The sequence below is a fragment of the Mirounga angustirostris genome, unplaced genomic scaffold (assembly GCF_029215605.1).
Source record: "Mirounga angustirostris isolate CCGP_5_RB_7025 unplaced genomic scaffold, mMirAng1.0.hap1 SCAF_5, whole genome shotgun sequence".
Lineage (NCBI taxonomy): Eukaryota > Metazoa > Chordata > Mammalia > Carnivora > Phocidae > Mirounga > Mirounga angustirostris.
This window is the reverse complement of record NW_026991713.1, coordinates 63,321,994-63,348,751: the sequence shown is the minus strand read 5'-3', so window position 1 is coordinate 63,348,751 and position 26,758 is coordinate 63,321,994. Positions and strand designations below refer to the sequence as shown.

Sequence of the window (26,758 nt, the reverse complement as noted above, 5' to 3'; positions counted from 1 at the left end):
GGGTGGGGTAGGGATGTGCTGGCTGAACCTGAGAACCCAAGGTTCACTTCAGGTCCCTGGAGCTGGTCCTGATCCTCCCACCCCCATATCTCACCCCAGCCTTGGGGCTCCTGATACAGCGACCGCAAGTGACATCTTTTTTGTTGTTCTTTTAAGTAGGCTCCGTGCCCAGCATGGAGCCCAATATAGAGCGTGAACTCACAACCTTGAGATCAAGACCTGAGCTGAGATCAAGAGTCAGCCGCTTAACCAACTGAGCCACCCAGGCGCCCCCCAAGGGACATCTTAACTGAGTACAGGATTTACACCTAGTAGCCTTCTGCTTTTCCCGGATAAGGCAGGTGTCAGGTCTACGATCAGGGACTAACGTTTGAGGACACGCCTGTGTGTCACTGTGCGAGCATATGCAACTACACACCCACACAGAATGACCCGGGGCGGGGGGTGGGGGGGTGGGGGGGGTGGGACGTGCCTTTCCTGACCTCTCTGTGACGCCCAGCACTGGGCGCCTTACGCCCAGCCCCGCCCCTGCCCCTGGCCAAGAAGAAGCAACACGGTGGCCAAAGGGGCCCCTTGGGAGCTTGAAATCATTGCATTTTCAGCCTCCACCCATCACCCCACACAGGGCAGGAGCCAAGCAAGAACCTTCTCTGTCAACAACAGGGATGACATCCAGTGGGGCAAGGAGCACCTGGGAGGCGGGGGAGAGCCAAGCTTGAGGGGACTCAGGGAGTCGTCCCCTCCCCAACTAAGGCTCAGATCTATCAGGCTAGATGGGCCTTTCCCAGATGGCCACAGCCCCCAGAATGGAGGGGAATGGCTGGTGGCCCGCTTCTTCAAGTGTCGGGAGAAAACAAGGTGATGATGCTGATGGGGCTGGGAGCGGCAGGAAGCTGAGGCAGGAGGAGGGAAGGAGAATCGCTTGTGCCCACCTGAGGGAGGGAGCCTGTCGTCAGCTGGAGTTTCTGCTGAAACAGGGCGCTCAGCATCTGGTTCTGCCGTTCCAGGTCAAACACCCTCTTCTTCAGCTTGATGCACTCCTCCCGCAGGTCCTGAGCCCAGGGAGGCGGAGGGAGACAAGGAGAGGATAGCGGGGAGGGGGCGAGTTGTATGAGCCCGGTCTCCTTCATCAGAGTAGCGGGCACTCCTGCTGGGCATGCCCTTCTCCTGCAGCCTCCTTCTAGGGGAAGCTGAGCCTGCCTACGTTTGTAGCTGTCATATTTTCTGGGGATGGTAAATTCTCTAAAGTCTACCACCCCTGGTGGGAGGTAAATCCTATTCCCTTTGGCATCTTTCCCATCCCTTGAGCCAACCCCCTGCCTCTAAGAAGCCACACATCAAAGAAGGGCCCATATAAGGCAGAGGAAGACCTGGGGGTCAGAGTGGCTCAGAAGTCAAGAAGTTCCCACAGTACTTGAGTAAATATTTAGATGCCACCTTATGCTCACAATATTAACACTGCTATCAAGGCCATCACAATCTGGAGAAACCAGCTGGGGCCAGGATTAGGGAAGATTCAAGCCCAAATCAAAGTTACCATAGCTCAAAGACCTGGCCTTACCTAGCCCACCTCTCCTCCAGGTAGAACAGTATGGACCTGTCCGAGGTGGGGAGAAGGAGCCTTGTTGGAGGGTCAATAGGCCACTTCCACCAAGCTCCCTCCTCTAGCCCCTATGTGAGTAGGCTCAGGGGTCCCCAGGAAGGACTTCCCCTGCTGTATTCAGGGCCTCTCCCCAGGGCGTCTGGGCTCAGGGGCGAGAACGTCTCCCGTGGCTGCTTACCTTCTGGTTTAGCAGTGCCTGCACCACATGGTTGGCAACCTGGGGACAGAGGGCCCGAGGCACAGCCATCAGCCCACCAGCCTCTGCCTGGAGCACCGACAACCCGTGCTCCTCCCAGCTTCCCCACCTCCCCCTGCATCAGTCCCCCTGGAGACCCCACAGACCTCATCTAGACAGCGTTCATAGGTCTCCCGCTGGTTTTCATTGGCCTGAGCAAGCGCCGAGTTCTCTGCCTGCAGGAAGGAGAAAGGGGGCCGACAAGGAGGCTGTGGGATCATTCCTCCACCAGGGCAAATTCCTTTTGGGGAAGGGGAGGCATGGAGTTTACTAGCTACGCCCCTATCCCAGCTCTTGGCTCTGGCTGGATTCCCCACGGGGAGGCCTGCAGAGATGGAGAGAAGGCATCAGAAAGGCAGAGCTGAGATGGCTGGTTTTCTGTAAACCCCAACCTCAGTCAGGGAGGTTGGAGGGACTGCGGAGACACAGTGGCCAGGAGGACCTAAGCTGGGATGTGCCCAAAGTAATCCTTATTTCCCTGGGGGGAGGGCAGAGGAGGCTGGAGGGAGGAGGGCAGGGTCTTAAGAATATGGCAAAGAGCTTAGTGAGGGATCCTTGTCCTTTTCCCTCACATCCTAAGCCCTGGGTCATCTAAACCCTTCTTCCTGTGGCCCCTGTGACCATGCCTTTCTTAAACCGGCAAGGGCGTGAAAGTGGGGGGAGAAAAGGGGGTAAAGAAGGGAGACATTTGGGGGCTAGGACAGCCCTGCCCCTGTGCATGCCTCTTGTCCCAAGCTGCCCCCCCGGCCCCCGAGTTTGGAGAGCTCAGAGCAAAGAAAGGGCTTCTCAGAGGAGCTTTGCTAGAGAACGTTCAGCTCTGCTCCAGCCCAGCAAAGCGGGTTGAGAGGAAGGTCCACCCACATCCATAACGCCTACCCAAGCTCCCGAGGGCCCCAGACGGCACTGCCCCCCCCCCCCCCCCCCCCCGCCGTCTCGTGCCCCACCTCTAGCTCCCGAAGTCGGTGCAGGAGCTCCTGGCAGGTGCCCGGTTCCGTGCCACTGTCACCACCCTCTCCCGGCCTTGGCTTTCCAGGGCTCCCAGCGGGCTGGTCCATGGCCTCCGACATCAGGCCCTGGAACAAGTAAGAGACGCCCTGGCAGGCTACTCCAGGGCACAGGGAGGAGGTGAGTGGAGGAGGAGGACAAAGACAAAACTCGTCAGCATTCTGCAAGTCTAGTGTGACCAGTGGGCCACGGATATTGTAACAACTCAGGGTCTGACTCAGGCTCTTCTGGTCCTAGGACAGACACCCAGACACACTCTGCCCATTTTAAGAACGGAGACCATTGTTTTATAAACCCCAGTCACTGCGTTCACCCCACCACAGGTCACACAGACACTGGCCGGTGACCAAGAAAGCTGAATTCTCTGCTGAGATGGGCCTCGAACCGGCACACACTCGATCTTCCCGGCACAGTGGGAGGGAGCCCGCGTGCCTCACCAGCTCCCTGCTCCCGGCCAGGCCCCATGCCGTTCCCTCTGCAGGGATCCCCTGACACCTCCCTGCTTTCCACGCAGCCAGCTCCTTCCTACTCATTTTTCAGGGTTCCCACTCCAAGTCCAGGTTGGGCACCCCTCCTACACGGTTCTGTACCCGCTTCCCCGGGAGGGTGGACCCCGTGAAGGCAGGCACTCTGCATTCACGTCCCTGCCTGGACTCGCACTCCTTGGTGGGCTACCTGGCATGTCGGGGACAGACTGATGACGAAACCGACTCGTCTGTCACTGCCCGAGAACAGCGCAGCCGGGCTTCTGTCCTGTACCGTGACATATAGGTTGCTGGACTATGGCCGTAGTTACTGGCTGTACCTGACGAGTCTCCAGCTGCTATCTGAGTTGCAATTTCTTTGCTAGAGGAAAGTCCTCATTTCCTTCTTTTGCACAAATATTGCAGAAATTTCCAGTACATGGGAAACCCTTCCTAATGTAAAAGGGCAGAGGCCCCCAGTCCACTCTCTGACCCACTGTAGCCCCCACAAAAGGAGCTTAGTACTGTCAAAGCAAGGAAGAGGAGCCCTCTAGCCCCTCACCGGGCAGGCATCTGAACGATGCCTCCTCTGTGCTCCACGGTGGGGCGCCGGCGATGCCTCCCCGGCCTCCTGGCCCCTCCAGTCCCCCCCCCCCCCCCGCCCCCAGCACGCACAGGCTCAAAGCCCCTCACCTGTCTCTGCCTCCTCAGCCAGGCCAGCACACTCACGCTAGCCACCAGAACGGTCACCTCACCTGTGGAGAAGGAGGGAGACGGTGTGTCAGCCGTGCGTTCCACAAGCATTTACTGGGCTCCTGCTCTGTGCCAGGCCCTGGGCCCTCGGGGATGAACAAGCCAGAGAAAGCCCTGCCTCTGTGAAGCTTCCATTCTACTGGGGGAGGCAGATAACGCAGAGAAGCCAATGGACATACGTCGGGTCCCAATAAGGCACCGAGAGGTGACACCGAAGCAGAGACCTCGGGGACGTCCAGATGAAATCCTGGTCAGGGACCACGGCCCCCAATCCTAACAACTTTATGGGGGGCGGGCACTAGCCTGGGTGAGGGTGCGGAATCTGCGGGTGAAGGAGGCTACCCAAGACATACGGCTGGATCACCAAGCACAGGGGACAGGCCTCGCTTTCCCCCCTCGTAGGTGGCCTCTGTACACACACGAGTTGTACTGCAAGCTCCTTAGAGTCCCAGGGCTCCTGGAGCTATGCAATTCGGGACGGATCCGGGTGAGAATCCTGACTCTACAAGATCTGTTTCCTCACCTATAAAACGGACCTAAGAATACTCAGCCCAAATGTTGGGGGTGAAATGAGATGATGCGTGCAGAGGGTCTTGCATGAACTCAGTAAATGGAGACTTTGCGTGATCACATCCCGACAGAGGTATATTGCTAAGTCCTGCCTCGTTGCCTGCTGCTGCTGGATGTTCATCTGTAAGGGACGCCGAGTCCCAGGCTCCTCCCTGCGGGGTCTGGGCAGTGGGGGCACCCGCAGATCTGACAGGGCCGCACACCCACCCCGCGCTCAGGGGCCTCCTCCTCCTCAACCCCTCCCCGCCAGGTGCCAGCCCAGCCTTCACCCCAGAGGGAAAAAGGGGCAACTGTAAACGGAGAGACTTCTTTCCCAGTGAGAGAGACTGTGCCCGTGTGTGTATGACAGCGGGAAGGGGGCTTCTGAAAACTGCAGGAAAAGGAAAAACTTGTAATACTTATTTTTAAACACTCCACAACAATCTCGAGTCCTTTGTTATTTTAACATCATGAAAAATGTATTGAGTATAACTTCATTTGCTCATGACATTATCGTGTTTGATATTTTTAGAAATGGACGGGCTTGGAAAAAAATGAAAAAAATTCAGGAAATATCCTCCTTCCCACATACATAAATAGGGGTTAAAACCAAAAAAGGCCTCGGGTTACCTCCACCACTTGAGTTAAACCCCACCCCAGCACCCCAGCATGCCCGCTTGGCAGAGGCTCCCAGTGCCCCCAGGGCGCCCTAGCTTTCCCCTCAGGCCCCTCACCCTTTCTCCCCTGTGGACACCTCAGGGAGTAGCGGGGGATGGGAGAGACAGACTTGGGAGGGTGAAGGAAAGCAGCGGGGTGAACACGGCAGTGTCCAGGGCCAGAAAGGGAGGAAGATAAAGCTGGGGAAAAGCCCAAGTCTGTGGTCCCAACAGCGACAGCAAAAACCAAACTAAGGGTGAAGATGCTCTGGGAGAATATCTTTTCCTAAAAAAACAAAAATCAAAACGCCTCCAGGAGGCCCAGATCATAGGGACTGGCTGTGGATCATGTTTGTGGTTTTCTGCCTGTTGAGGAGGGTGGGGACCGGATTACCGCCCCCCCCCCCCCCCCCGAGCTGACTGCCGCCACTCTCTCAATCTGCGCTTCTGTGGATCCCAGGGCGGGGAGGCCTGAGCCCCACTGTGACCTGGGGGAGACCCTCCAAATGATACGCCACCCAAAAGCAACAGCTCTGTCATGTGGGACCGTCTCCGTCTCCCCGGCTGGGCTTCGGGGAGGCTCCGGAAATGAAGACAGACTGTGACTCAACCTCACTTTGGGGAGAAGTTTTCTGCCCTCAGTCGAGGTGGTCTGGCCAACCCAGGACCAGAGGCCTTCCCTCCATCCGCAGGGCCACAAGCAGAGGGGCAGGAAGCTGGCAGCCCGGATTGCCTGAGTCACAGGGAAGAGGCCTGCATTTAAACTTGGCGCCCGAAGCAGTGCACGCTGTGAGCAGGACCGCAGCTGGCGTTCGAGATTTCTATGGCGCAAAGAACACTTCTTACAGCTTCCCTCTCCTCTAGGGAATATTAGGAGATACTACCACCTCCAGCTCCCAGGCTGAGCCTAATGAGGAATTTGGCCCATCACAGCCTGGGTTTTCGGTCTAAATCTCGTGGGGGAAAAAACCAACCCACGTTTGTTCCCCAGTGGCTGTCCCTGCCGCGTGTCAGCGGGGCCCCTCTCCCGGGGGCTGCACACCCTCCTCCTCCCTCAGGCCCCACAGCTCCTACTCACAGCTTCTGGGCTCAGCCCCACCCCGGGCCTGGAAAACCCCCAACCTGGGTTCTTCAGGATGGCCCTGGTTTCAAACACTCCTCCCGTGGTCCCACGACATGCCCGACACGCCCGGATGTTGGATGTTGGGTCTGGAACACATGATACAGGCCACGTTGGGTAGAGATGGAGCTGCAGGAGGTGAGAGCTCCAACTTGAACTGGAGGCTTCTCCCGCCAGAACTGCCAACGGGCAGCCCCGCCCCCCACAAAGGCCTGATTCAGAGGGAGGTGACCTCAGTGCCGAGGGGAGGGGGGGAGAGGAAGGGAGGAAGACCAGCGCCTCCGGGGCCCTCCTTCAGTGGGGGTGGGGGGCCACTGGCAGCAACCAGGGACAGGGAAGGGGGAACAGCTGCTCAGGGGGCTCTGGGTAACCTGGGGACGCGGCTGGCTCAGCCTGATCACTGAGTGAATCTGGTGACTCTGTCTCTTCAGCCCAGTCGGTCATAGGGCCCCCCAAAGAGAGCTGACTGTCCCGGCCTTTCAGTCGGCCAGAGCAAAGGAGTAAGTCTGCAGTGCCCACCCTCTGTCCAGCCAGGGCACAGGCAAGACCCCTCCGTGAGCTCCAAGCCCAGGCCTGGGAGGAAGGGACTAGAGAGGTGGCAGTAAGCCTGTCTTCCGCGCTCCCTCATCCCGGCCCTTAGCCAAGGGCTCTGGGCCCCGATGAGACCCTCACTCACCAGCTGTTCCCCCCAGAGTCCTCTAGGGACAGAAGCCAGGGACCAGGAGGTGGGGGAGGGTGGGCAGCTGTGGGAAGGCAGAGATGGAGAAGCTCACTTTAATAACAGAATCATCCGTAACAACAACCGTTACCCCCCCCCCCCGCCCCCACTCCCCCCATCCCCCAGCTGCTTTCTGGAATCCCCGTCACACCCAAGAGTCCACTTGTAAACAGCAACTTCTGCACCCATTGCAAACAGTCTTTTCTGACCGTATCAGCCCGGGGCTGCTGTGGGTGTGGGGAGGGAATAAAGGGACTGGTGCCCCAGGGCATTCGTGGCCTGAAAGCAGCCACCTTAATCCCTGCCCAAAGCATCGTTTAGCCCTAGGAATTCCAACTGGTCTCCCCCCCCCCCAAGGAAAAGAGGACAGACAAGAATTTCCTTCCCTCCTCCTGACAACTGGCCCTAAGACACAATAGCCCTACTGAGAGGCATGTGTCTGTGGGGAAGGGGCCCCTGCGGCCCCTTCCAACTTCCTCTTCACAGGCACTGCAAGAACCTCCATCCCTTAGTGTGGGTTCTTTCTGACCCACAGTAGGGTCCCCTGCCCCTCCAGGCAGGCAGGAGGAAGGGCAGTCATGTTGAGCCCCGAAGTCTTACAGGCTCCAACACCCCTTACCTCCCCTCTCCCGGCTCCTTCATGCTCCCTGTCCACAGCATAACCCAACAACAAAAAAGCAGCTGCTGGAGGTGGGGAGAGGAAAGGGGCTCAGACACAGACACAATGGGTTTATTTATAGGGCCACATGGCCAGGGGCTCCACGGCTATGAAACCTAGTCCCCACTCACCAAAGCCTAGCTGGGCTCATTCCAGCCAGAAGGCAGATTTAGAGTCTAGTCCCGACACTACAATTTACTCGCTGAGCGGCTTCACGCAAATCACTCAGTCTCTCAGGGACAAGTTCCTTGGTGCCAAATGGAGGCTGTTCTAGAACAGTGGTTCTCAAAATACGGTCCAGGAACCCTGACGTTCATCCAAGGAATTCACAGAGCTGAAACTATTTTCATAACACTACTAAGACATTATTTGCTTTTTTAACTCTCATTCTCTCCTGAGTCTATCCTGGCATTTTCCAGACATGATATGTGATATCACAACAGACTGAATAGAGAAGCAGATATGAGAACCCAGCTGACTTATATTAAGTCAGACATGACATATATGTAAGAACATATATGCCATTCTTTTCACTGTTTTTTTTTTTTTTTGTCCTGGAAAATATATGGTTACTTTTCATAAAATTTGTTAACATATAATAGGTTTATTATTATTTTAAGTTCATTAAATGTTTAAAACTCTCAGTTCTAATTTATATGACAGTAAGTGTCAAAAGGTATAACCTATATAAACCAAAGCTCTTTGGGGGTCCTCAATTTTTAAGAGGTTGGAGGGGTCCTCAGGCCAAAATAGTTTGAGAATCACTTTTCTAGAAGTGTTGTCCAGTAGAACATTCTGTGATGATGAAATGGTTATTCTGTGCTGTCCAATATGGTAGCTGCTAGCTACATGTGGCTCTTGAGCCCTTGAAATGAAACTAGTTCAGGGCGCCTGGGTGGCTCAGTTGGTTAACGGCTGCCTTCGGCTCAGGTCATGATCCCAGGGTCCTGGGATCGAGCCCCATATGGGGCTCCCTGCTCAGCAGGGAGCCTGCTTCTCCCTCGCCCTCTGCCCCGCCCCCACACTCATGCTCTCACATGCTTTCTCTCTCAAATAAATGAATAAAATAAAATCTTAAAAAAAAAAAAAGAAATGTAGCTAGTTCCACCGAGGAAATGAATTTTAAATTTAAATAACCACATGCAGCTTGTGGCTACTGTACTAGATGGTACAATTCCAGAAGATCCCTGGGATTCCTTGATTGAGCCTTCTGGGTCAATGCTTTTTTTCCACAGAGTCTAGATGTTGGGGATGGGACAGGACGAGACTTGACACTCACTTCTGTCCCCAGGCTTTTGCTCACACTGTTTCTTATTCTCTCCTCACCAAAGGAAAGCCATCAACACCAAGGTTTACTGCTAGAGTTGCACGCTTACCCTCCACGGGCTACTTCACACCCACTCCACTCTTCTCAAATTGCCTGCCCTCCCTCCCCCAGAGGATTAAAGCCAGCAGAGGGAAAACCCCTCAAATCTGCCAGCGTCCTCCCAGCTCCATCAGAACGCTTGTACCTCCCCCTCTCCCCAGGTCCTCCCGGTACAGCAGAGGGGCCACCGTCTTCCCGGGCAAGGGCAGTCCCTCTTGCCCCAACCCATTCCCACTTAGGCCTTCAGTAGTGACCTCCTGAAGGGACCTTTCCCATCAGCCTTTAAAGCTTCTCAGGTGTCTTTCATCTAAAAAATAATTTCCCCCTGACATTTCCCCAGACTATGCCCTCTTCTGCCCTTCCAAGCCAAACTTTTTTTTTTAATTTTTTTTTTTTTAGATTTTTATTTTATTTATTTGACAGAGAGGGAACACAAGCAGGGGGAGTGGGAGAGGGAGAAGCAGGCTTCCCGCTGAGCAGGGAGCCCGATGCGGGGCTTGATCCCTGGACCCCGGGATCAAGACCTGAGCCGAAGGCAGACGCTTAGCGACTGAGCCACCCAGGCGCCCCCAAGCCAAACTTCTAAAACAAAACAAAACACCCATCCTCACTTCTCACTCCTTCCTCTCAACCTGGCCCAAAGTCAGCAGTTAACTGCCACAATGCTAAATCCAAACACGATTTTTCCATCCCTGTCATCTTCTCAGGCACAAGTGCCTCTGGTGGCCACTTCCTCCTGGACTTTTTTAAGCTTCAAGACATAGTTCACATCCCCTATGACTCACCCATTTAAAGCGTGCAATCCAGTGGTTCATAGTGCGGTCACAGATTTTTGCCATTGTGGCAACTGTAGAACATTTTCATTACCCTTTAATTAGCACCCCCTCACCCCTGAACTAATTTGTTTTCTGTCTACAGATTTCCCTATTCTGGACGTTTCATATGAATGGACTCATAGAACAGGTGGTCTTCGTGACTGGCTTCTGTCACTTGCATCACGTCTGCAAGGCTCCTCCATGTTGAAGTGCAGATCAGCACTATGTTCCTTTTTTTTTTTTTAAGATTTTATTTATTTATTTGACAGAAAGAGAGAGGCACAGCGAGAGAAGGAACACAAGCAGGGGGAGTGGGAGAGTGAGAAGCAGGCTTCCTGCTGAGCAGGGAGCCCTATACGGGGCTCGATCCCAGGACCCTGGGATCATGACCTGATCATGATCATGATCATGATTAACGACTGAGCCACCCAAGTGCCCCAACTACGTACATTTTTTACAGCCAAACAGTACTCTGATAAATAACTGATGTGCCACCAGTTTATCTCTTCATCTGTTGATGGACATTTGGGCTGTTTCCACTTTTTGGCTCTCATGAACAATGCTGCCGTGAGCATTTGTGTGCAAGTTCTTGTGTGGATGTAGTCACTTCTCTTGGGTATATACCTCGGAGTAGACTTGCTGGATCACATGGTCACTTTAGGTTTACCTTTTGGAGGAACTGCCGAATTTTTTTTTAAAGCGAAGGCACCGTTTTAGTCCCGCCGACAGTGTATGAGGGTTTCCATTTCTCCATGTCCTCACCACTGGTTACTGTCTGATTATCGGATTCTAGTCACCCGAGTAAGTGTGAAGTGATCCCTCATGATGGTAATGATTTATATTTCCCTATTTAAGGATGTTGAGCATCTTTTCATGTGCTTATTGGCCATTTGTATATCTTCCCTGGAGGAATGTCTATTTAGGTCCTTCTCCCATTTTTAATTGGATTATGTGGGTTTTTTTTAAAATGTAGTTATAAGGATTTTTTTATATATTTTGAATACAAGTCTCTTATAAGGTATATGACTTGCAAATATTTTCTCCTATTCCATAGCTTGTCTTTTTACTTTCTTGATGGTGACCACCTTCTCCTAGATGACTTTTCCCTGGTCTATGATGCTCCTCCTCTCCCCCCAGCCATCTTGCACCTCTACTTTGTGTGTGTGTGTGTGTGTGTGTATTTTAAAACTTTGTATGGTTGTGTATACACATACACACACTTTAAAAAAACAGACACAGCAATGTTCTCACTGTTCTACAACTTTCTTTAGAAGAACAATTAAAAAAAAAACAAAACCCAAACCCACAGACTTTATTTGGATCTTCCCAGTTTTTCCACTGATGTCCTTTCCACTGATGTTCTTATTCCAACATCTAATCCATGATTCCACATTGTACTTAATCACCAAATCTCCTTATTTTCCTATGATTCATGATAGTTCCCCAGTAGTCTTTCATGACCTTGACATTTTGGAAGGGAACTGATCAGGTCAGTATTTTGGAGAGTGTTCCCTTACTGGGGTTTGTTTGATGTTTTCTCCAATTAGACTGAGGTTATGAATTTTTGGAAAGAATACCACAGAGGTGATGTGCCCTTCTCAGTGCATTATATTAGGGGGTATAATGTTGAGATGTCTTATGACTGGTGAGGTTAACCTTGAGCACCTAGTTAGGTGGTATCTAGTGGGTTTATCTGTTTATCTGTAAAGTTACTATTTTTCCTTTTGTCATTAGTAACCAGTTTGCGGGGCAATACTTTGTGACCACACAAATACCCTGTTTCTGCTTCAATTTTCACCCGCTAATTTTAGGATTCATCAGTGGATCTTGCTTACAGCAATTACTGTAGTGTTCTAATGATAATTTTTGATTTCCCTCATTCCTTATACATTTATTAATTAGAAATCTTCTGTAAGGAAGAGCTGTCCCTTCACTGCCACTGATTTACTTAATTACACATCTATATTAGCATGAACTCATAGATATTTTATTCTTTGGATTAGAATCCAATATTATCATCACTTATTTCATTGCTTAAATTCCAGCTTTGATCATTGAGAACTCTTTCAGGTCGGTTCCTCCGCTTTCCACATACCTCCATTTAAAAAAATTTATTTACAGGGCGCCCGGGTGGCTCAGTCGGTTGGGCATCTGCCTTCGGCTCAGGTCATGATCCTGGGGTCCTGGGATCGAGCCCCCCATCCAGCTCCCTCTCCCTCTGCCCCTCCCCGCCCCCCCGCCCCTGCTCAGGCACACACGTTCTTTGTCTGAAATAAATAAAATCTTTAAAAAAAATGTATTTAGGGCGCCTGGGTGGCTCAGTCGGTTAAGCAACTGCCTTCGGCTCAGGTCATGATCCCAGGGTCCCGGGATCGAGTCCCGCATCGGGCTCCCTGCTCGGCGAGGAGCCTGCTTCTCCCTCCGACCTTCCCCCCTCTCATGTACTCTCTCTCATTCTCGCTCTCTCAAATGAATAAATAAATCTTAAAAAAAAAAAATGTATTTACTTTTGAACATCTGTTTGCTTCCTGGCACCATAAGATGTTCCAGACTGGGCGCCTGGGTGGCTCAGATGGTTAAGCGTCTGCCTTCGGCTCAGGTCATGATCCCAGGGTCTTGGGATCGAGTCCCACATCGGGCTCCCTGCTCCTTGGGAACCTGCTTCTCCCTCTGCCTCTCTCTCTGTCTCTCATGAATAAATAAATAAAATCTTAAAAAAAAAAAAAAAAAAGATGTTCCAGACTAATCTTATATTTTCCCTGCCACAATCACTTTTCCAAGGAGCTCCACCAGAGCAGCCCTCTTTCTAAAACTGTACCTCTGATTGTGTCCCTACTGCCTCACACCTTCCCATGCCCTCTGACTGCTTTGGGGACAGACCAAAGCCCTCCGCGCAGCACTGAAGCCCAGCGCCGACCCCCCCCCCGCCCCCGCCCAAGCAATTCTCCTGCAAAGCTGCCCCGGACGGAACAGTAGTGGCTTCTTGAAGAACCTCCTGCAGGAGCGGTAGTTCCAACTGTGACGCATCCTGTTCTCTAGTCCTCCCCCGTGAGGAAGAGGGGACTTCCCGTGCCCTTGGAAGGGGAGCTCCCTGAGGAGGAGCCCTGCCTGCACTTCTGTGCTCCCCCACACTCCTGCAGCAAAGCCCTGACCCTGGTCATCTCCTTTCCTTCCAGACAGAGTAAGACCACAAAGAAGGGATGGTGGGCTCCTCAGCTTCTCGTAAAGACATCCAACTGTCCCCCTGCCCAAATGGCTCTGAGGACAAACCATGCGGAGAGGTGAGCAAGGGACATTTTCAGTTTTGTCCCTAACGTTGATAAGACCTTATCCAAGCCCTCAACCCACTCCCGGGCCTGGTGACTCCCTCTGGCCAATGGGACTAAGCTATTCACTCTGCAGATACTTCCCAACAGATCACTCAGGAGGAGGACCGAGGCTGGGGACTGGGGAGCAATTCAGAGATGGCTCAGCTCTTCTGACTTCTTGGGGCTTCCAATCTAGTAGGGGACATGACACATGCAGGTAATAGCTGCACGGTGGAGCATGTGCCACGAGAGAAGTCGCTTGGAGAACTTTAAAAATCAGGAGGGAAATATTAAGCTGCAGCTGCAACAGTTTTTCAGAATGCAAGGCATCAAAGGAACGGACACTTTATAGACCAGTGGGGTTTAGGTACAAGGGAACAGCAAGGGGGTCCTTCTAGGCAAAAGGCAGGCAGAAACAGAAGGAGGCACAAATCTCGGGGTGTATACGGAAACGCAGTGCAGCTGGGCTGAAGGGCATTTGAAGGGGAGTGTTTCCTGGTCCCCTGGCCCATGCCAGTTACTAACTCCTCTCCTATCTCCCGACCCAACAGCACAGTCAGCACATTTTCAACACCCGGGGTGTAACCGGAGACACGAGCTGGATCCCACAGGAAGAGCTGAGGCAGAAAGGCTCCTGGAGGCCGTCGTGGAGGCGACTGCTGAGTTGACTACTGGAACATCAGCTCTCTGTTCTCAGATCCAAGAGGAAGAGGGCCTGGGAGGCCACACAGTCTGTTGGCTCTCAGGCTGCACCTGCAGGCTACACCTTCCCAGCCCCCAGGCTCAGCCCCTGGGGCTCACTCCCTCAGCTTCCTATCCTGGCCTCTTTCTTCAAAGGGAACAGGCTCTGGCCGGCCAAGTGCCTTCCAGGTCCGGGCAGCTTCAGTGTTGACTCAGTGGGTGCCATTTGGCCAGAGCCCGGAGGTGACCTCCTAAGCTGCCAGCTCGGGCAGGAAGCAAGTCGCCTTCTCTGGAACAGAAAGTAGCTCTGGCTCACCACAAGCCCTCACTGGACTCTGCTCTTACTTGTGCCCCCAAGTGGGAGTGAGGCTTCCTGGATTCCGGTTTTGGCTGGGCTGCACTGAGTGACCCTGGGTGAAGCCAAGAACCCTGCTGGGACTCAGTTTTCCTATCCGTAAAGTGGGGTGAACTCTCCCTGACTTTTTCTGCAGGGCATAGAAGGATGAGATCATGTCTGGAAAGGATTGCAGCTGGGGTAGGGGGTTGAAGGTGAGGAGCTCGGCAGGGCTTTTAGGGAGAAGCCCTTGGTTTGGATTCTGCCTTCCCCCTACAGGGCCCACGGGCTTCCCAGGAAAGCAGCGGGGTGGGGAGTAGAGAGAGGAAGGGTCAGCAAAGCCGAGAGCTTAAGACTTCTCCTGGTCCCAGGGACAGGAAGTGAGGTGCCGTCTAGAGAGGAAGTGAGAAGCAAACACCCCCCAACTTCCCTTCAGCCTACAGGGGAAAGGAAGGCTCCAGCTTCAGGAGCCTGCAGGCCCAGAGCTGGGGAGACAAGGCAGTGGGGTGGGGGTGGGGAGGAGGCATTAGCAGCACCATCTGGCAGAGAAGGGGGGTTCTTGTCTTGGACATAATAAAACTCAAGGGGCCCAGGACATCCCACAGACTGGGAGAGGGGGGAGAAGAGAAGCCATAGAAGTCAAGTTCAAAAACACAGCTTTCCAGGTCACGTGGCACTATTATTTACAGTCCTGGCCCCCAGCCTCCTGCCCCCAGCTTCATGCTGTGCCCTGCCATGTGCCTCCCCGCCGGGACACGCACACTCCCGCACACACCGAGGCGGCCCAGGGCCTCTGATTACTTGCTCTTACGGTATATGCCCTTTCTTTGTAGCCTGCATCATAGCTGTGGTTCTACAACTGCTGAATTATTTGATTAAGGCAGACTTTTGGGATCAGCACTGTACCCCCAGGGTCTAGCATAACACCTCGCCCACAGTAACTGCTGAGAACGCCTCAGAGGCTGGTTTGGGCCTAAACCTTGGCATCTGAATGAAGTTCAGTATACAAAGGTGAACAAACCCTGCTCACGGCCTGGGATCGACTGGGTGACCCTGGGGTGGGCAGTAAAGACCAGAAACCAGAGAACTGACAGGCGGCAGGAGAAATCCATGCACACCCAGACACTGCCAACAGGTAACAGATGAAGACAGTATATGCTATCTGCTATCTTTTGGATAAGGGGGAAAAATAAGAATAGACATTTGTATTTGTTTTGTGTAAAGACATCCTTGAGGGATATGTAAGAAACTAATGTGATCATCTGTGGAGGGAAAAGGGGGTGAAGGTAGGAGCACAATTTCTCAACATACACCTTTTTGTACCATTTTGATTTTTGGACTATATTTTTAAAAATGCTAGTGAAAAACTAAAATATAAAACTTTGAAAAAAAAAAATGTTAGCAGGAACAACCACCTGCCCAGGTGATTTCTAAAGGTCCTCCCAGCTGGGGCTATCTACTCTCTTCCCATATTAGGAAGTAGGAACCAGGCCCTTGGGACAAGGGAGAGGTGAGGAGGTCTGGCTAGTTGAGTGTGGGGACTCTGGCCAAAGGACACCAGTCTTCACTCCCTTTCTCCCTGGGCTAGAAGAGAGGCCCTGTCACCCCTAGCCCGTGGTGTGGCACGGGAGCACCGAACTGTTCGGAAGTTGGTCAGGGCCACTTCCTCCTGGATGAGAACTGGGTTCATTCTAGATCCCAAGGGGTAGGGGCAGAGGTGGGTGGTTGGGCAAGGGGAAGAGTTTGGGGCAGGTGGGAGTAAGCTGGGGTAAATGACACCTGGAGGCTCCTGCAGCTGCTGCGGGCAGGTTCTGGGGGTGTCTCAACAGATCCTCATACAAAAGGACCAATTACAGCCCCCACATCAAGACAGCCGAGGGTGAAATGAATCAGCCCATAGGAACAATGACTGCTGAGAACCCTAGGGCCACACCCCAGGAGTTCTGGGGCCCCTCACAGTCCCATCTAGGAAAAACCTCATCATTCTTCTACCCAGAGGGTCAGCGGGGAGGGACAGTGTCAAGCCCTGCAAGAGAGTGAGAACTGCAGACCAGGGCCCCAAGCAGCACCCACCACCACTCAAGCCTTGCAGGCATCAGCATGAGACGCAGAATGGGGTCGTCTCTCCTTTTAAAATATCTCTACAGATGGGTGCCTGGGTGGCTCAGGTGGTTAAGCGTCTGCCTTCGGCCCAGGTCATGATCCCAGGGTCCCGGGATCGAGTCCCACATCGGGCTCCCGGCTCAGCAGGGAGCCTGCTTCTCCCTCTGACCCTCTCCCCTCTCATGCTGTTTCTCTCTCGCTCGCTCTCTAAAAAATAAATAAAATCTTAAAAAAAAAATATATATATATATATATATAAAAAAAATAAAATAAAATATTTCTACAGATACAGATATAGATATTTTTAAAAGCCTAGTGAGTACTGGAGAACTCCCAGAGCTCAAGGACCACCATAAGGGTCCAGGAGCTGTGTCTGACTGGGCTCTTCTCCGGGGCTGCTCGACTTTTAGAAATCAGTAATAATAGCAGTGATAATTCACCTTAATAACAGCCTGGCCTCCTGAGGCCTCTTTCATCCGTGTAACTCCCAGAGCTGGGAAAATGGCAATTACTGAACAGGTGCCACGCCCCAGTGATGATGTGTTATTAATCCATCCGCCCAGGCTGGGAAACTGAGGCGCAGGGAGGACTTCCCCTCACAAGGAACTAAGGATGTAGGAGCTGAGGGCCAATGGGCGGTGCTGGCTCTGTACCTGCTGTGTTTGGGAAGATGTTGAAGAAGGTGGGGGGGCGGGGGGCCCCTCCTTTCAGAGTCAGCCAGGCCTGGGTTTGGGATAAAGGCGAGGAAGACCCCAGATGTGTCCCAAGCCCCCTCCCCAGGCTGCAGCAGGGCCTGGTGGTGGCCTTGGCTGGGAGTCAGGGCCTCTGATCTTGAGCCCATACACTTACTCTGCCAAAGTACTACAAGGCGGGCCAACAGCTGCTCTGAGCATCTCCACCATGTCTGCAACACACGCAGGCACCACGGGGTAAGTGAGGGCTCAGCCTCCCAAACAGCCCCACGCCACAGGCACCACCTCTGAAGCGGGAACAGGGGGCATCTTACAGCTGGGCAGGTGTGTGTGTGTGTGTGTGTGTGTGTGTGTGGATCAAATCAAAAACATGTCAAGAAGTGGGGAGACTACTTCTTAGGGACCCAAGCCCATCTCTGCAGCCCCCTTCCAACTTTGACACTGATCTCAAAGAAATGAGATCCTTCTTATAGCAAGGGCAGGGGAGGGGAGGCAGAAAGTCACAGAACACTAACGATTTTCCCACCGTGGCCGTGGAGGGAAGCAGCGGAGACTCACATGAGGATGGGAGGGTAAAGACAGAGGCACTGCCTGGGCAGAGCCATCCACAGCCTACTGTGTGCCTGGTGCTGTGGGAGATGCTCGAACAAACACAGTCTCAGCTCAGGGAAAACCACAAGGCCCAAGCCAGGCAGCAACCAATGACCTTGTCCTCCAACCTTCCAGGACAGGGCCTGGGGAAAAACAAGGGTGTTGTTCGAAGGGATCCGAAGTTATTTTCTTCAGCATGTTAGATCTGACCAGAGCCCCTGGGGAGGCCCTGAGATAACACTCTGACCCTCCAAGGGTCCAGCTCTCCACAATCTCAGATCCCAGAACTGCCCTTTCTGCTTTAAATTCGGCCAGGCCCTTCACGCCGGAGAAATGAAGGCCGAGGGGGACCATGTAACACACCAGACCGGAGTCAGGAGCCCTGTCACTGCCACTCATTATTGTATGAATCACTTCCCCCTCTGGACTTCAGTTTCCCCATTTTTAACACGAGGGCGTTGGACTAGATGTCTCTAGGATTCCTTCCAGCCTATGACTCTATGTTGTTTTGATGTGGTGGCAGATCCCAGATTGATTTACATAAATTTGCATGTTCAATCAGAAATCCCAAACTCCAAGTATAGAAAATCCAATCAGTCCATTAGTGCAGCCAGACTGGGGCTGGAGGCGCCTGCCAGGTTCGGGCAAAGCAGACCGTGGTAGTGGTGGTGAATTGGGGGAGGAGCTGAGGGAAGCAGGGCGAGAAGTGGCGTTTGTTCTAAGGGATGCAGTTCTGGTGACCCAGAGCCGATGGGGCTGGGGTGCCCTCTTCGGCTACTGGGCAAGGGTCCTTTCTCCTGCTTCCAACGGGGCCTCCGGCTGGCCAGCCTCAGAGCCACACCCCAGGAGGAAAGAGCAGCCTCTGCCTAGCAACAGCCGCATCCCTCACTCTGACAGAGACTGGAAACTGACCTCGCTGGGAGCTCCCATTTTCCATTCCAGGGGCTCCTCGCAGTGAGGAAGGTTTCCTTGGGGTCTAACCTAAATGCCTCCTGCTGCAGCTTCAGTCCGTGGGCAGCAGGGCCCAGGGAAGGGGGCTCCCCAGGCCCAGGAGAGCTAGCACAGGGAAAAGCAATGCAGACAATGTGTCCCCACGTCCAACCCATCCCACAGCCTCTCTAACTACCACCTCCTCTAACATCCCCCCCTGGCACCTGGGAGACCAAGGAAGAAAACAAACAAGGAAAACGTGAAGGCCTTTGGCTCTTGGGCTAGAGAGCAAGTCCCAACCTGGAGAGCCTGACTCCTGAGAAACCATACCCCCAGGAGGGAAGGAGGCCGGGAAAGGTGGGGCTGGGGCAGTTTCTCCCTGCTGCCAGGCTGCCATGGAAGGGCCCAGGAGGCTGGCTGGGCTGGGTGAGGGCAGCAGGGAAAACTCCTTGAGCCCACTGCCTGGGGACTGGGGGCTGTGAGTGCACAGGTGAGGTGAGGAGGGCCAGGGAGTGAGATGGGCAACAGCAAAGGGGCTCTCGTCCTCTTCCCATAAGACGGCGGATGAGTATACTGTGCTCCCTGGCTCAGATCCTAAAACAAGTCCCAACAGCTGAGATGCAAACTGTCTCCTGGGAATCTGCTTACCCGGCTGGCCCTTGGTTGCCTACCCTTCTCTCAACTCCTCCCCAAAGGCCCAACTCAAAGACTGGCCTGCCAGGATATCTCAGCAGAGGCCTCGATGGGTGGGCCAAACCCCAGCCAGCAAGAGTTCACACCCCAAGCCACTAGGGGTGAGCAAGACAATGGCTAGTCTTAGGAGAATAAGGAAGTCTGCACCCCTGCAACCTTGGGTAACTGTGACTTGGGTAACTGTATCAGTCAACACCTACCTCCTCAAACTAAGTCCCCCAGCCAGGGGACCTTTCTCCCTTTCAGTCACTTATCAATGTAACCACACAAGGTCAACAAGTGAAAGGGAATGTTAGAGCTTTCCAGAACAACTGCTGAATTTTACACATGAGGGAAAAGAGCCCCAGAGAGGCAGACTGTCTGGGCCAAAGTCACACAGCAAGCTGGGAAGAGCAGGGACCAGTGCTTCAGACTCCCAGTCCACAGTGACAGCAGCTTGGTCTTCATATACATTGGTTTCTGCCTATTGTGGAACAGCCTTCCTCCCTGCAACCCAGGCCATCTGCGTCCCCAGGTTCCCACTCTGTTCCAAAGCCCTAAGCTGAAGAAAGATGCTGGAGGGCCTGAGCCACCTCATGCACAGACCACAGACTTTGAAAACAAAGTTGAACTATGTGCGACTATCTCTCCCCAGACAGGAATACACATGTTTCTCTGAAGTAGGAAACCCACTGAAGCTAGGCTGTTCCTAGAAAGACAGGGAACCAATAGGAGTAGTGAATTTTGTGTCTCCCTTCTTGAAAGACAAGGGGTCTTGCAAGACAGGGTCTGCAACAAGGCAACTAGGCTGGGTTCATTTTCCCCATTGAGTGCAGACCACAGAACGGTCAGCCACTGTCTCCCAGTACCATCCCTGTCCCAGGCATCTGCCTCCAGCCGCGGCCTCTGGCAGACAACTGCGCTTAGGCAGGAGGACCCAAGGGGAAGGAGAGAGCGGCTGGGAGGGAATAAGAGGGATCTGCCGTCAGTCTAAGACCCCTGGTTCCTCAGAAAGGCGAGCGTTTAAGTAGGAGCTGGCTGGCTGGGTGGACAGCGCTGAGAGTCTGGAAAACCAGGCCCGCGGGAGGCGAGGGACCTCCGTGCCCTTGGGGCAGTGCCAGGGCTGGAGACCTGAGAGCTTGAGCCCAGAATAAGAAGGGGGCTGGGGTTCGGTGAGCCGCTTTTCTAGTCGGCCTAGGCCAGGGGAGTGTCGGGCACAGATAAATTCTCTGCATTCTTCTGGCACCGCAGCCAGGACCCAGAGAGCCTTTTCTGCAGGCGCTGCCCTGGCCCCACACCCTGCCCAGCCCTTCTCCCTCCCTCAGCCTCTCTTTAGTGTTCAGCCTGCTGGCCCCCCGCCTCCGTCCTTCCCGCAGCCCCTCAAAGCCACCGAAGGATTGTTCCTAGAGACCCTGATCTCTCCGCCTCTCCCCATCTTCCCCACGCCCTACCGCCCCAGGCCACGGGGACTGCAAGGAGGGCGAAGAGGAGCCCAGGGCTCGTCTCCGCGCCTGCGCTTTGGGGAGAGCGTCCCTCCCCCCCCCCCCCCCCCCCCCCCCCGCGCAACAACCCTGCACCGCTAAGCGGCACCCGGACAGTGGGATGCGGGTGGGGTGGGGTGCGCAGCTGGGGCAAGGTCAGTGCTTTCAAAGAGGGAGGGAGACCGGCCCCCGGAACATCCCCCTGTCCCGAAAGTTTCCCTTCCGGGGCCATGGAGTGTGCGCGAGGAGGGCGCGGGGGGCGGGAGGGGGTGGGGTGGGGGTGGACAGAGTCGCAGCCGGACCCCCACCCCCCCACCCCCGCCGGGGACAGTGGGGCGGGAGGGAGGGGCAGGCAGCGAGGTCCGGGCAGGAAGGCGCGCCGCCCCCTCCGACCCAAGGCTGCCACGAGAGCCTTACCCTTCAAACCGCCCACCCCCAGCCCACAGCTTGCAGACCCTCCACTCGCCGCCCTTTAAATCCCAAGTAGGCCTGGAACTCACCGAAATCAGGTGTTGAGCTGGGCCAGCGCAGGCCAGATCCGCCGGGTCCATGGCCGCGGCTCGGGGGCGGGGGGCAGAAGAAGGGGGGTGCTGGGGCCGCCTCTTGATGTCAAGGCTTTAAAGGGGCCAGTGAGCCCCGCCCCTCGCCCAGACCTCGCCTCCCTCCTTCCGCGCAGCCAATCCACGTTCGTCTTGGATGCGCGCCCCTCCCAGCCCCCTCCAGATGTTCCCAGGACGAGAGCTAAGTCCGCCCGTTCCGAGAGCGCCGCTTCCGCCCCGGTGGGAAGGACCTCCCCTCCCCCAATAGAGAAACACTCCTCGGGCTCGGTCGGGTCGGGCTTGGTAAACCTCCCCCGTGCCGGGGTAGGAGAAGACGCGCTGGGCCGAGCGGGGGTGGAATGAGGGGCATCTATAGCAGAGAAAACTAAGTAGGTGCGCGCGGAGCCACGGGCATGCGCGTCTGCTTCTGTGGGGCTGGGCGTGCACGTGTATGTGTGGTTGTGAGCGTTGGTGTTTGTAATTTGCCTTCCTGCTACGTGTTGGGTGTAAATCTATGGGACGACGCTTGAGTGCCTCCTTGGCCTTAAATGCTCCCTCCTCACTTTTCCTTCTCCGGATCGGGATTGGGTCTTCCCAGTAGTGTGGAAAGCTGGGCGCTAGGAACAGGCTCCGCTGCTTTCAGAGTAGTGCTGGTCGTTTCCTCACTGGAGGAGGTAAGGCTGAGCATAAAAAAGATATAACCTTGTTCTCAGCCACTTGCTATCTTGATGGGAACGAGTGCCTGCCCTGTTGAACTAACCGCGTGCTTAAAAGAAAAGCAAACAGCCCACCTAGGCCCCTGCAGGGCCTCAAAGCTCCCTTCAGTACCATTCTCAATGGTCCTTGATTAAATATCTATTTGCCCTTGTCTGGATACCGTATAGTCTTCACAATCTGCATGGTAGTGACTGGCCCGCTAATGCAGGTTGGGGTTCTGCAGAGAAATACAAAGGGATCCCTAGTCACTGTCTCTGCCCATTTTATTAAAATCGCTTCTGTTGTGTACACGGAATGTATTAACGCATCATATTAAGTCCAATAAAGGAACATGAAAGCTGAGGGATCTTGGGGTGCTCAAATTGGCTAGGATTAATCAAGAGTTCCTCTCTGAAGGAGGCTCCCTAATTTAGAATGGGATTTGAAGGGCACAGAGAACTTGAATAGATTCAGGCAGGGTAAGGACACAAAGAGGCAGGAAGAGCAAATTAGCTGCCTGGGACAGTGAGCAGATCACCTTGGCTGGGTGGGAAGTGTAAGTCAGTGGAGGAGGTTTTGTATGGAGAAGATCAGAATGACGGTATGGATTTGACAGAATAAGTGATAAAGAAGTCATTTTGGGTTCTTGAGCATAGATGAGTGCCTGAGATCAGTTATTACTGGAGCCTAAAAGATGTCATGATGGTTATTACCACCAGCTCGCTCACCTTTGGTTTAAAATTGATTTATCCTTAACATACAATAAAATGCAGATCTTAGGTGTTCTATCTGGTGAATTTCAACAATAATATACACCTGTGTAACACCCAAAACAAGATAGTGAGTCATCACCCCAGAAAATTCCCTCATGCCCCTTTATATTTATTGTCAACTATCCTGCACCTACCACCACCCACCGCCTGCAACCTCCTGAGTTCTATAACCATAGTTTTGTCTGTTCTTGGCTTTCACATAAGTGTAATCAAATAGTATGCATTTTTGGGGTCTATATTCTTTAGCTTAGTAATGTTTTTGACTAATGTGAATCTGTTCTTTTTTATTACTGAGTAATATTCCATTGTATGACTATATCACTATTTATCCATTCTCCAGTTGATGTATATTTGGGTGTTTCCGGTTTTGGGGCTGTTATATTCTTGTGCATATCTCTTCCTGAACATGTTTTCATTTCTGAGAAAGCTCACCTTATTTTTTTTTTAATTGAAGTATTATTATGGAAATACAGTATCATATTCGTTTCAGGTGTACAACATTGTATTGCAAAATGATCACCATAAGTCTAGTTACCATGTGTCACCAAAGTTAATACAATATTATTGACCATATTCCCCATGTTGTAAAATACGTCCCCATGACTTATTTATAATTGGGAGTTTAAACTTCTTGATCCCCTTCACGCATATTGCCCACCCTCCTACCCTCCTCTTTTCTGGCAACCATCAATCTGTTCTCTGTATCTATATGTCTGGTTTTGTTTGTTTTTCAGATTCCATATGTAAGTGAAATCATAGGGTATTTGTCTTTTTCTGACTTATTTCACTTAGCATAATATCCTCAAGGTCCATCCATATTGCTGCAAACAGCAAGATTTCATTCTGTTTTATGGCTGAGTAATATTCCATTGTATGTATATTATATGTATTATATATATGTATGTATACACACACACACACACACACATTTTATTTATCCACTCATTTATTGATGGACACGTAGGTTGTTCCATATCTTGGCTATTGTAAACAATGCTGCAGTGAACATGGGGGTGTTTTTGTTTTCTTGGAATAAAAACCCAGAGTGGAATTGCTGGATCATATGGTAGTTCTTTTTAATTTTTTGAGTAACTTCCATACTGTTCTCCATAGTGGCTGCACCAATTTACATTCTCACCAACAGTGTGTAAGTGTTTGCTTTTCTCCTCATCCTTGTCAACACTTTTTTTTTTTAAAGATTTTATTTATTTATTTGGGAGAGCACGAGCAGGGGGAAGGGCAGAGGCAGAGGGACAAGCAAATTTCCCACTGAGCAGGGAGCCTGATATGGGGCTCAATCCCAGGACCCTGAGATCATGACTTGAGCCAAAGGGAGACACTTAACTGAGTCACTCAGGCACCCCAACACTTATTTCTTTTTTTTTTTTTTTAATAATAACCATTCTGTGAGGTGATACCTCATTGTGGTTTTGATGTACATTTCCATGATGGTTAGGTGATATCAAGCATCTTTTCATGTGCTTGTTGGCCATTAGTGTGTCTTTGGAAAAATGTCTACTCAGACCATCTACTCATTTAAAAAATTTTTTTTGCCCCATTGCCCCTCTTCTGCCAATTTGAAATCAGATTTTTTGTTTTTGCTGTTGTTCTTTATATATTTTAGAAATTAGCCCCTTATCACATTTATGATTTGCAAACATTTTCTTCCATTCAGTAAGTTGCCTTATTTTCTTGAGAGCTTGCTCCACTGTGCAAAAAGGTTTTCAGTTTGCTGTAGTCCCATTTGTTTATTTTTTTGCTTTTGTTGCCCTTGCCTGTGGAATCAGATCCAAAACAATATTGCTAAGACTGATGTCAGGGAACTCATTGCTTATGTTTTCTTCGAGGACATTTATGGTTTCAGGTCTTACATTCAAGCCTTTAATCCATTTTGAGTTGATTTTTGTGTATAATGTTAAGACAGGGGTTCAGTTTCATTCTTTTGCTTATAATTGCACAATTTCCCCACACCATTTATTGAAGAGATGGTCTTTTTCCTATTGTATATTCTTGCCTTCTTTGTTATAGATTAATTGATCACATATGTGTGGATTTATTTCTCGGTTCTCAATTCTGTTCCATTGGCCTTTGTATCTGTTTTGTGCCAGTATCATTCAGTTTTGATTACTACAGCTTTGTAGTATAGTTTGAAATCAGTGAGCAGGGATTGTGATGCCTCCACCTTTGTTCTTTCTCAAGATTGGTTTGGCTATTTAGGGTATTCTGTGGTTTCATACAAATTTTAGGATTATTTGTTCTATTTGTGTGAAAAATGTCATTGGTATTTTGATAGGAATTGCATTGAATCTGTAGATTGCTTTTGCTAATACGAGCATTTTAACAATATTAATTCTTCCAATCCATGAGCAGGGTGTATCTTTCCATTTATTTGTGTCTTCTTCAATTTTATCAATGTGTTACAGTTTTCAGAGTACAGGTCTTTCGCTTCCTTGGTTAAATTTATTTCTAGGTATTTTATTTTTTGATGTAATTGTGAATGGGACTGTTTTCTTAATTTCTCTGATAGTTTATTATTATATAGAAACACAACAGATTTCTGTATATTAAGTGTGTATTCTGCAACTTTACTGAATTTATTAGTCATTTATCCTTTTTTTTTTTAAGATCTTATTTATTTACTTGAGAGACAGAGAGAGAGCACAAGTGGAGGAGGGGCAGAGGCAGAAGGACAAGCAGACTCCCCGCTGGGCACGGAGCCAGACACAGGGCTTGATCCCAAGACCCCGAGAACACTACCAGAGCTGAAGTTAGACGTTTAACCGACTGAGCCATCCAGGTGCCCCTATTAGTCATTTATTCTAATAGTTTTTTTGTTTGTTTTTGTTTAAAGATTTTATTTGACAGAGAGAGAGAGAGAGAGAGAGAGAGCACAAGCAGGGGGAGCAGCAGGCAGAGGGAGAGGGAGAAGCAGGCTTCCTGCTGAGCAGGAATCCTGACATGGGGCTCCATCCCAGGACCCCGGGCTCATGACCTGAGCTGAAGGCAGATGCTTAACCAACTAAGCCATCATATTCTAATAGTTTTTTGATGGAGTCTTTAGGGAGCTTGATGATAGATAGTGGCATTTTTGGAATCTTGCAGCAGTGATTAATTCTTATTCATTCAACCATCCAATATTTATTGAATCAGGATCAGTGGACTAGTCATGGGTTTACACCCAAAATTAGACATGATCCTTTCCTCACAGGGCTTAAAAATCCAGTAAGACTCCCTATATCTACTGCATTCCAAAAGCATAGGGAAAAAAACCTTAATAGTGTGCCAAGCATTTCTAACTATTTTGGGATGTTTCCAAATAACTAAATTTTGGGAAATAAACAGACCATCTGGATTTTTATACTTTTCACTTAGATGTTTACCCTTTTTTAAAAAAACACAGCCAGAACATCTGCACTTGTCAGAGCAACTATCTGCCCTCCTTACTCAAAGGCTCTTGTATACTTGAAAGTTTAGGCATTCAGATTTTGGCAGATTCTCTATACTTTATAAACCTTCATTTTCACTGATAGGAGGTTAAAGAAGTATAACTACTGTTACCCCATGATCACTTTCTGTCTATGATGGGGCTTAAGACACTTTAAATCCTCAGTGGTATTATTCACTTAAATTATTAAAAACTATACAGGAAATAAAAAAAATAAATAAATAAAAACTATACAGAAGTCCCATAGTTGGTTTTCCACCCTTGTAATATACCATTCATCACGTATTGTTTTTTAAGATTTGTTTAGTTATTTGAGAGAGAGAGAGAGAGAGAGAGCAGGAGGAGGGGCAGAGGGAGAGGGAGGGAGAGAATCTGAAGCAGAATCCTCGCTAAACTTGGAGCCTGACGTGGGGCTCAATTTCATGACCCTGAGATCATGACCTGAGCTGAAACCAGAGTTGGATGCTCAACTGACTAAGCCACCTAGGACCCCCATCACATACTGTTCTTTACTTGAGCTGTCTGTGTTGTAAAACAAGCTAGGTCTCTTAGGCCTCTTGTTGCTACAAGC

At 51.4% G+C, this 26,758-nt stretch overlaps 1 protein-coding gene and 2 long non-coding RNA genes across 14 annotated transcripts in view; 2 read left to right on the top strand and 1 right to left on the bottom strand.

Moving 5' to 3' along the window:
• Positions 1-21,964, bottom strand: part of NCKAP5L (NCK associated protein 5 like) — a 32,023-nt gene extending 10,059 nt beyond the window's left edge. Inside the window, exons 1-8 of one of the 10 annotated variants that reach the window (XM_064591270.1) lie at positions 21,235-21,963; positions 7,062-7,128; positions 6,388-6,474; positions 4,001-4,062; positions 2,783-2,940; positions 1,946-2,014; positions 1,782-1,820; positions 933-1,052 (exon numbers count right to left, since the gene is read on the bottom strand). In XM_064591270.1, coding sequence (XP_064447340.1) covers positions 933-1,052; positions 1,782-1,820; positions 1,946-2,014; positions 2,783-2,905 — 351 coding nt within the window. In that variant the 5' untranslated portion in view covers positions 2,906-2,940; positions 4,001-4,062; positions 6,388-6,474; positions 7,062-7,128; positions 21,235-21,963. Of the gene's footprint in view, positions 1-932; positions 1,053-1,781; positions 1,821-1,945; positions 2,015-2,782; positions 2,941-4,000; positions 5,622-6,343; positions 6,475-7,061; positions 7,129-21,234 lie in introns of those variants that run through there. The other 9 variants (XM_064591275.1, XM_064591274.1, XM_064591271.1 and 6 more) reach the window with 9 other exon arrangements.
• Positions 10,604-13,940, top strand: LOC135364430 (uncharacterized). The gene is made up of 3 exons (XR_010411527.1): positions 10,604-10,743; positions 13,119-13,223; positions 13,802-13,940. It is a non-coding gene; the product is annotated as an uncharacterized LOC135364430 (long non-coding RNA).
• A 3,172-nt stretch (positions 21,965-25,136) lies between the features above and the next one.
• LOC135364429 (uncharacterized) overlaps positions 25,137-26,758 on the top strand; it is a 77,178-nt gene continuing 75,556 nt past the window's right edge. For all 3 annotated transcript variants that reach the window (XR_010411523.1, XR_010411524.1, XR_010411525.1), the window contains exon 1: positions 25,137-25,539. This is a non-coding gene — a long non-coding RNA (uncharacterized LOC135364429). The remainder of the gene's footprint in view (positions 25,540-26,758) is intronic.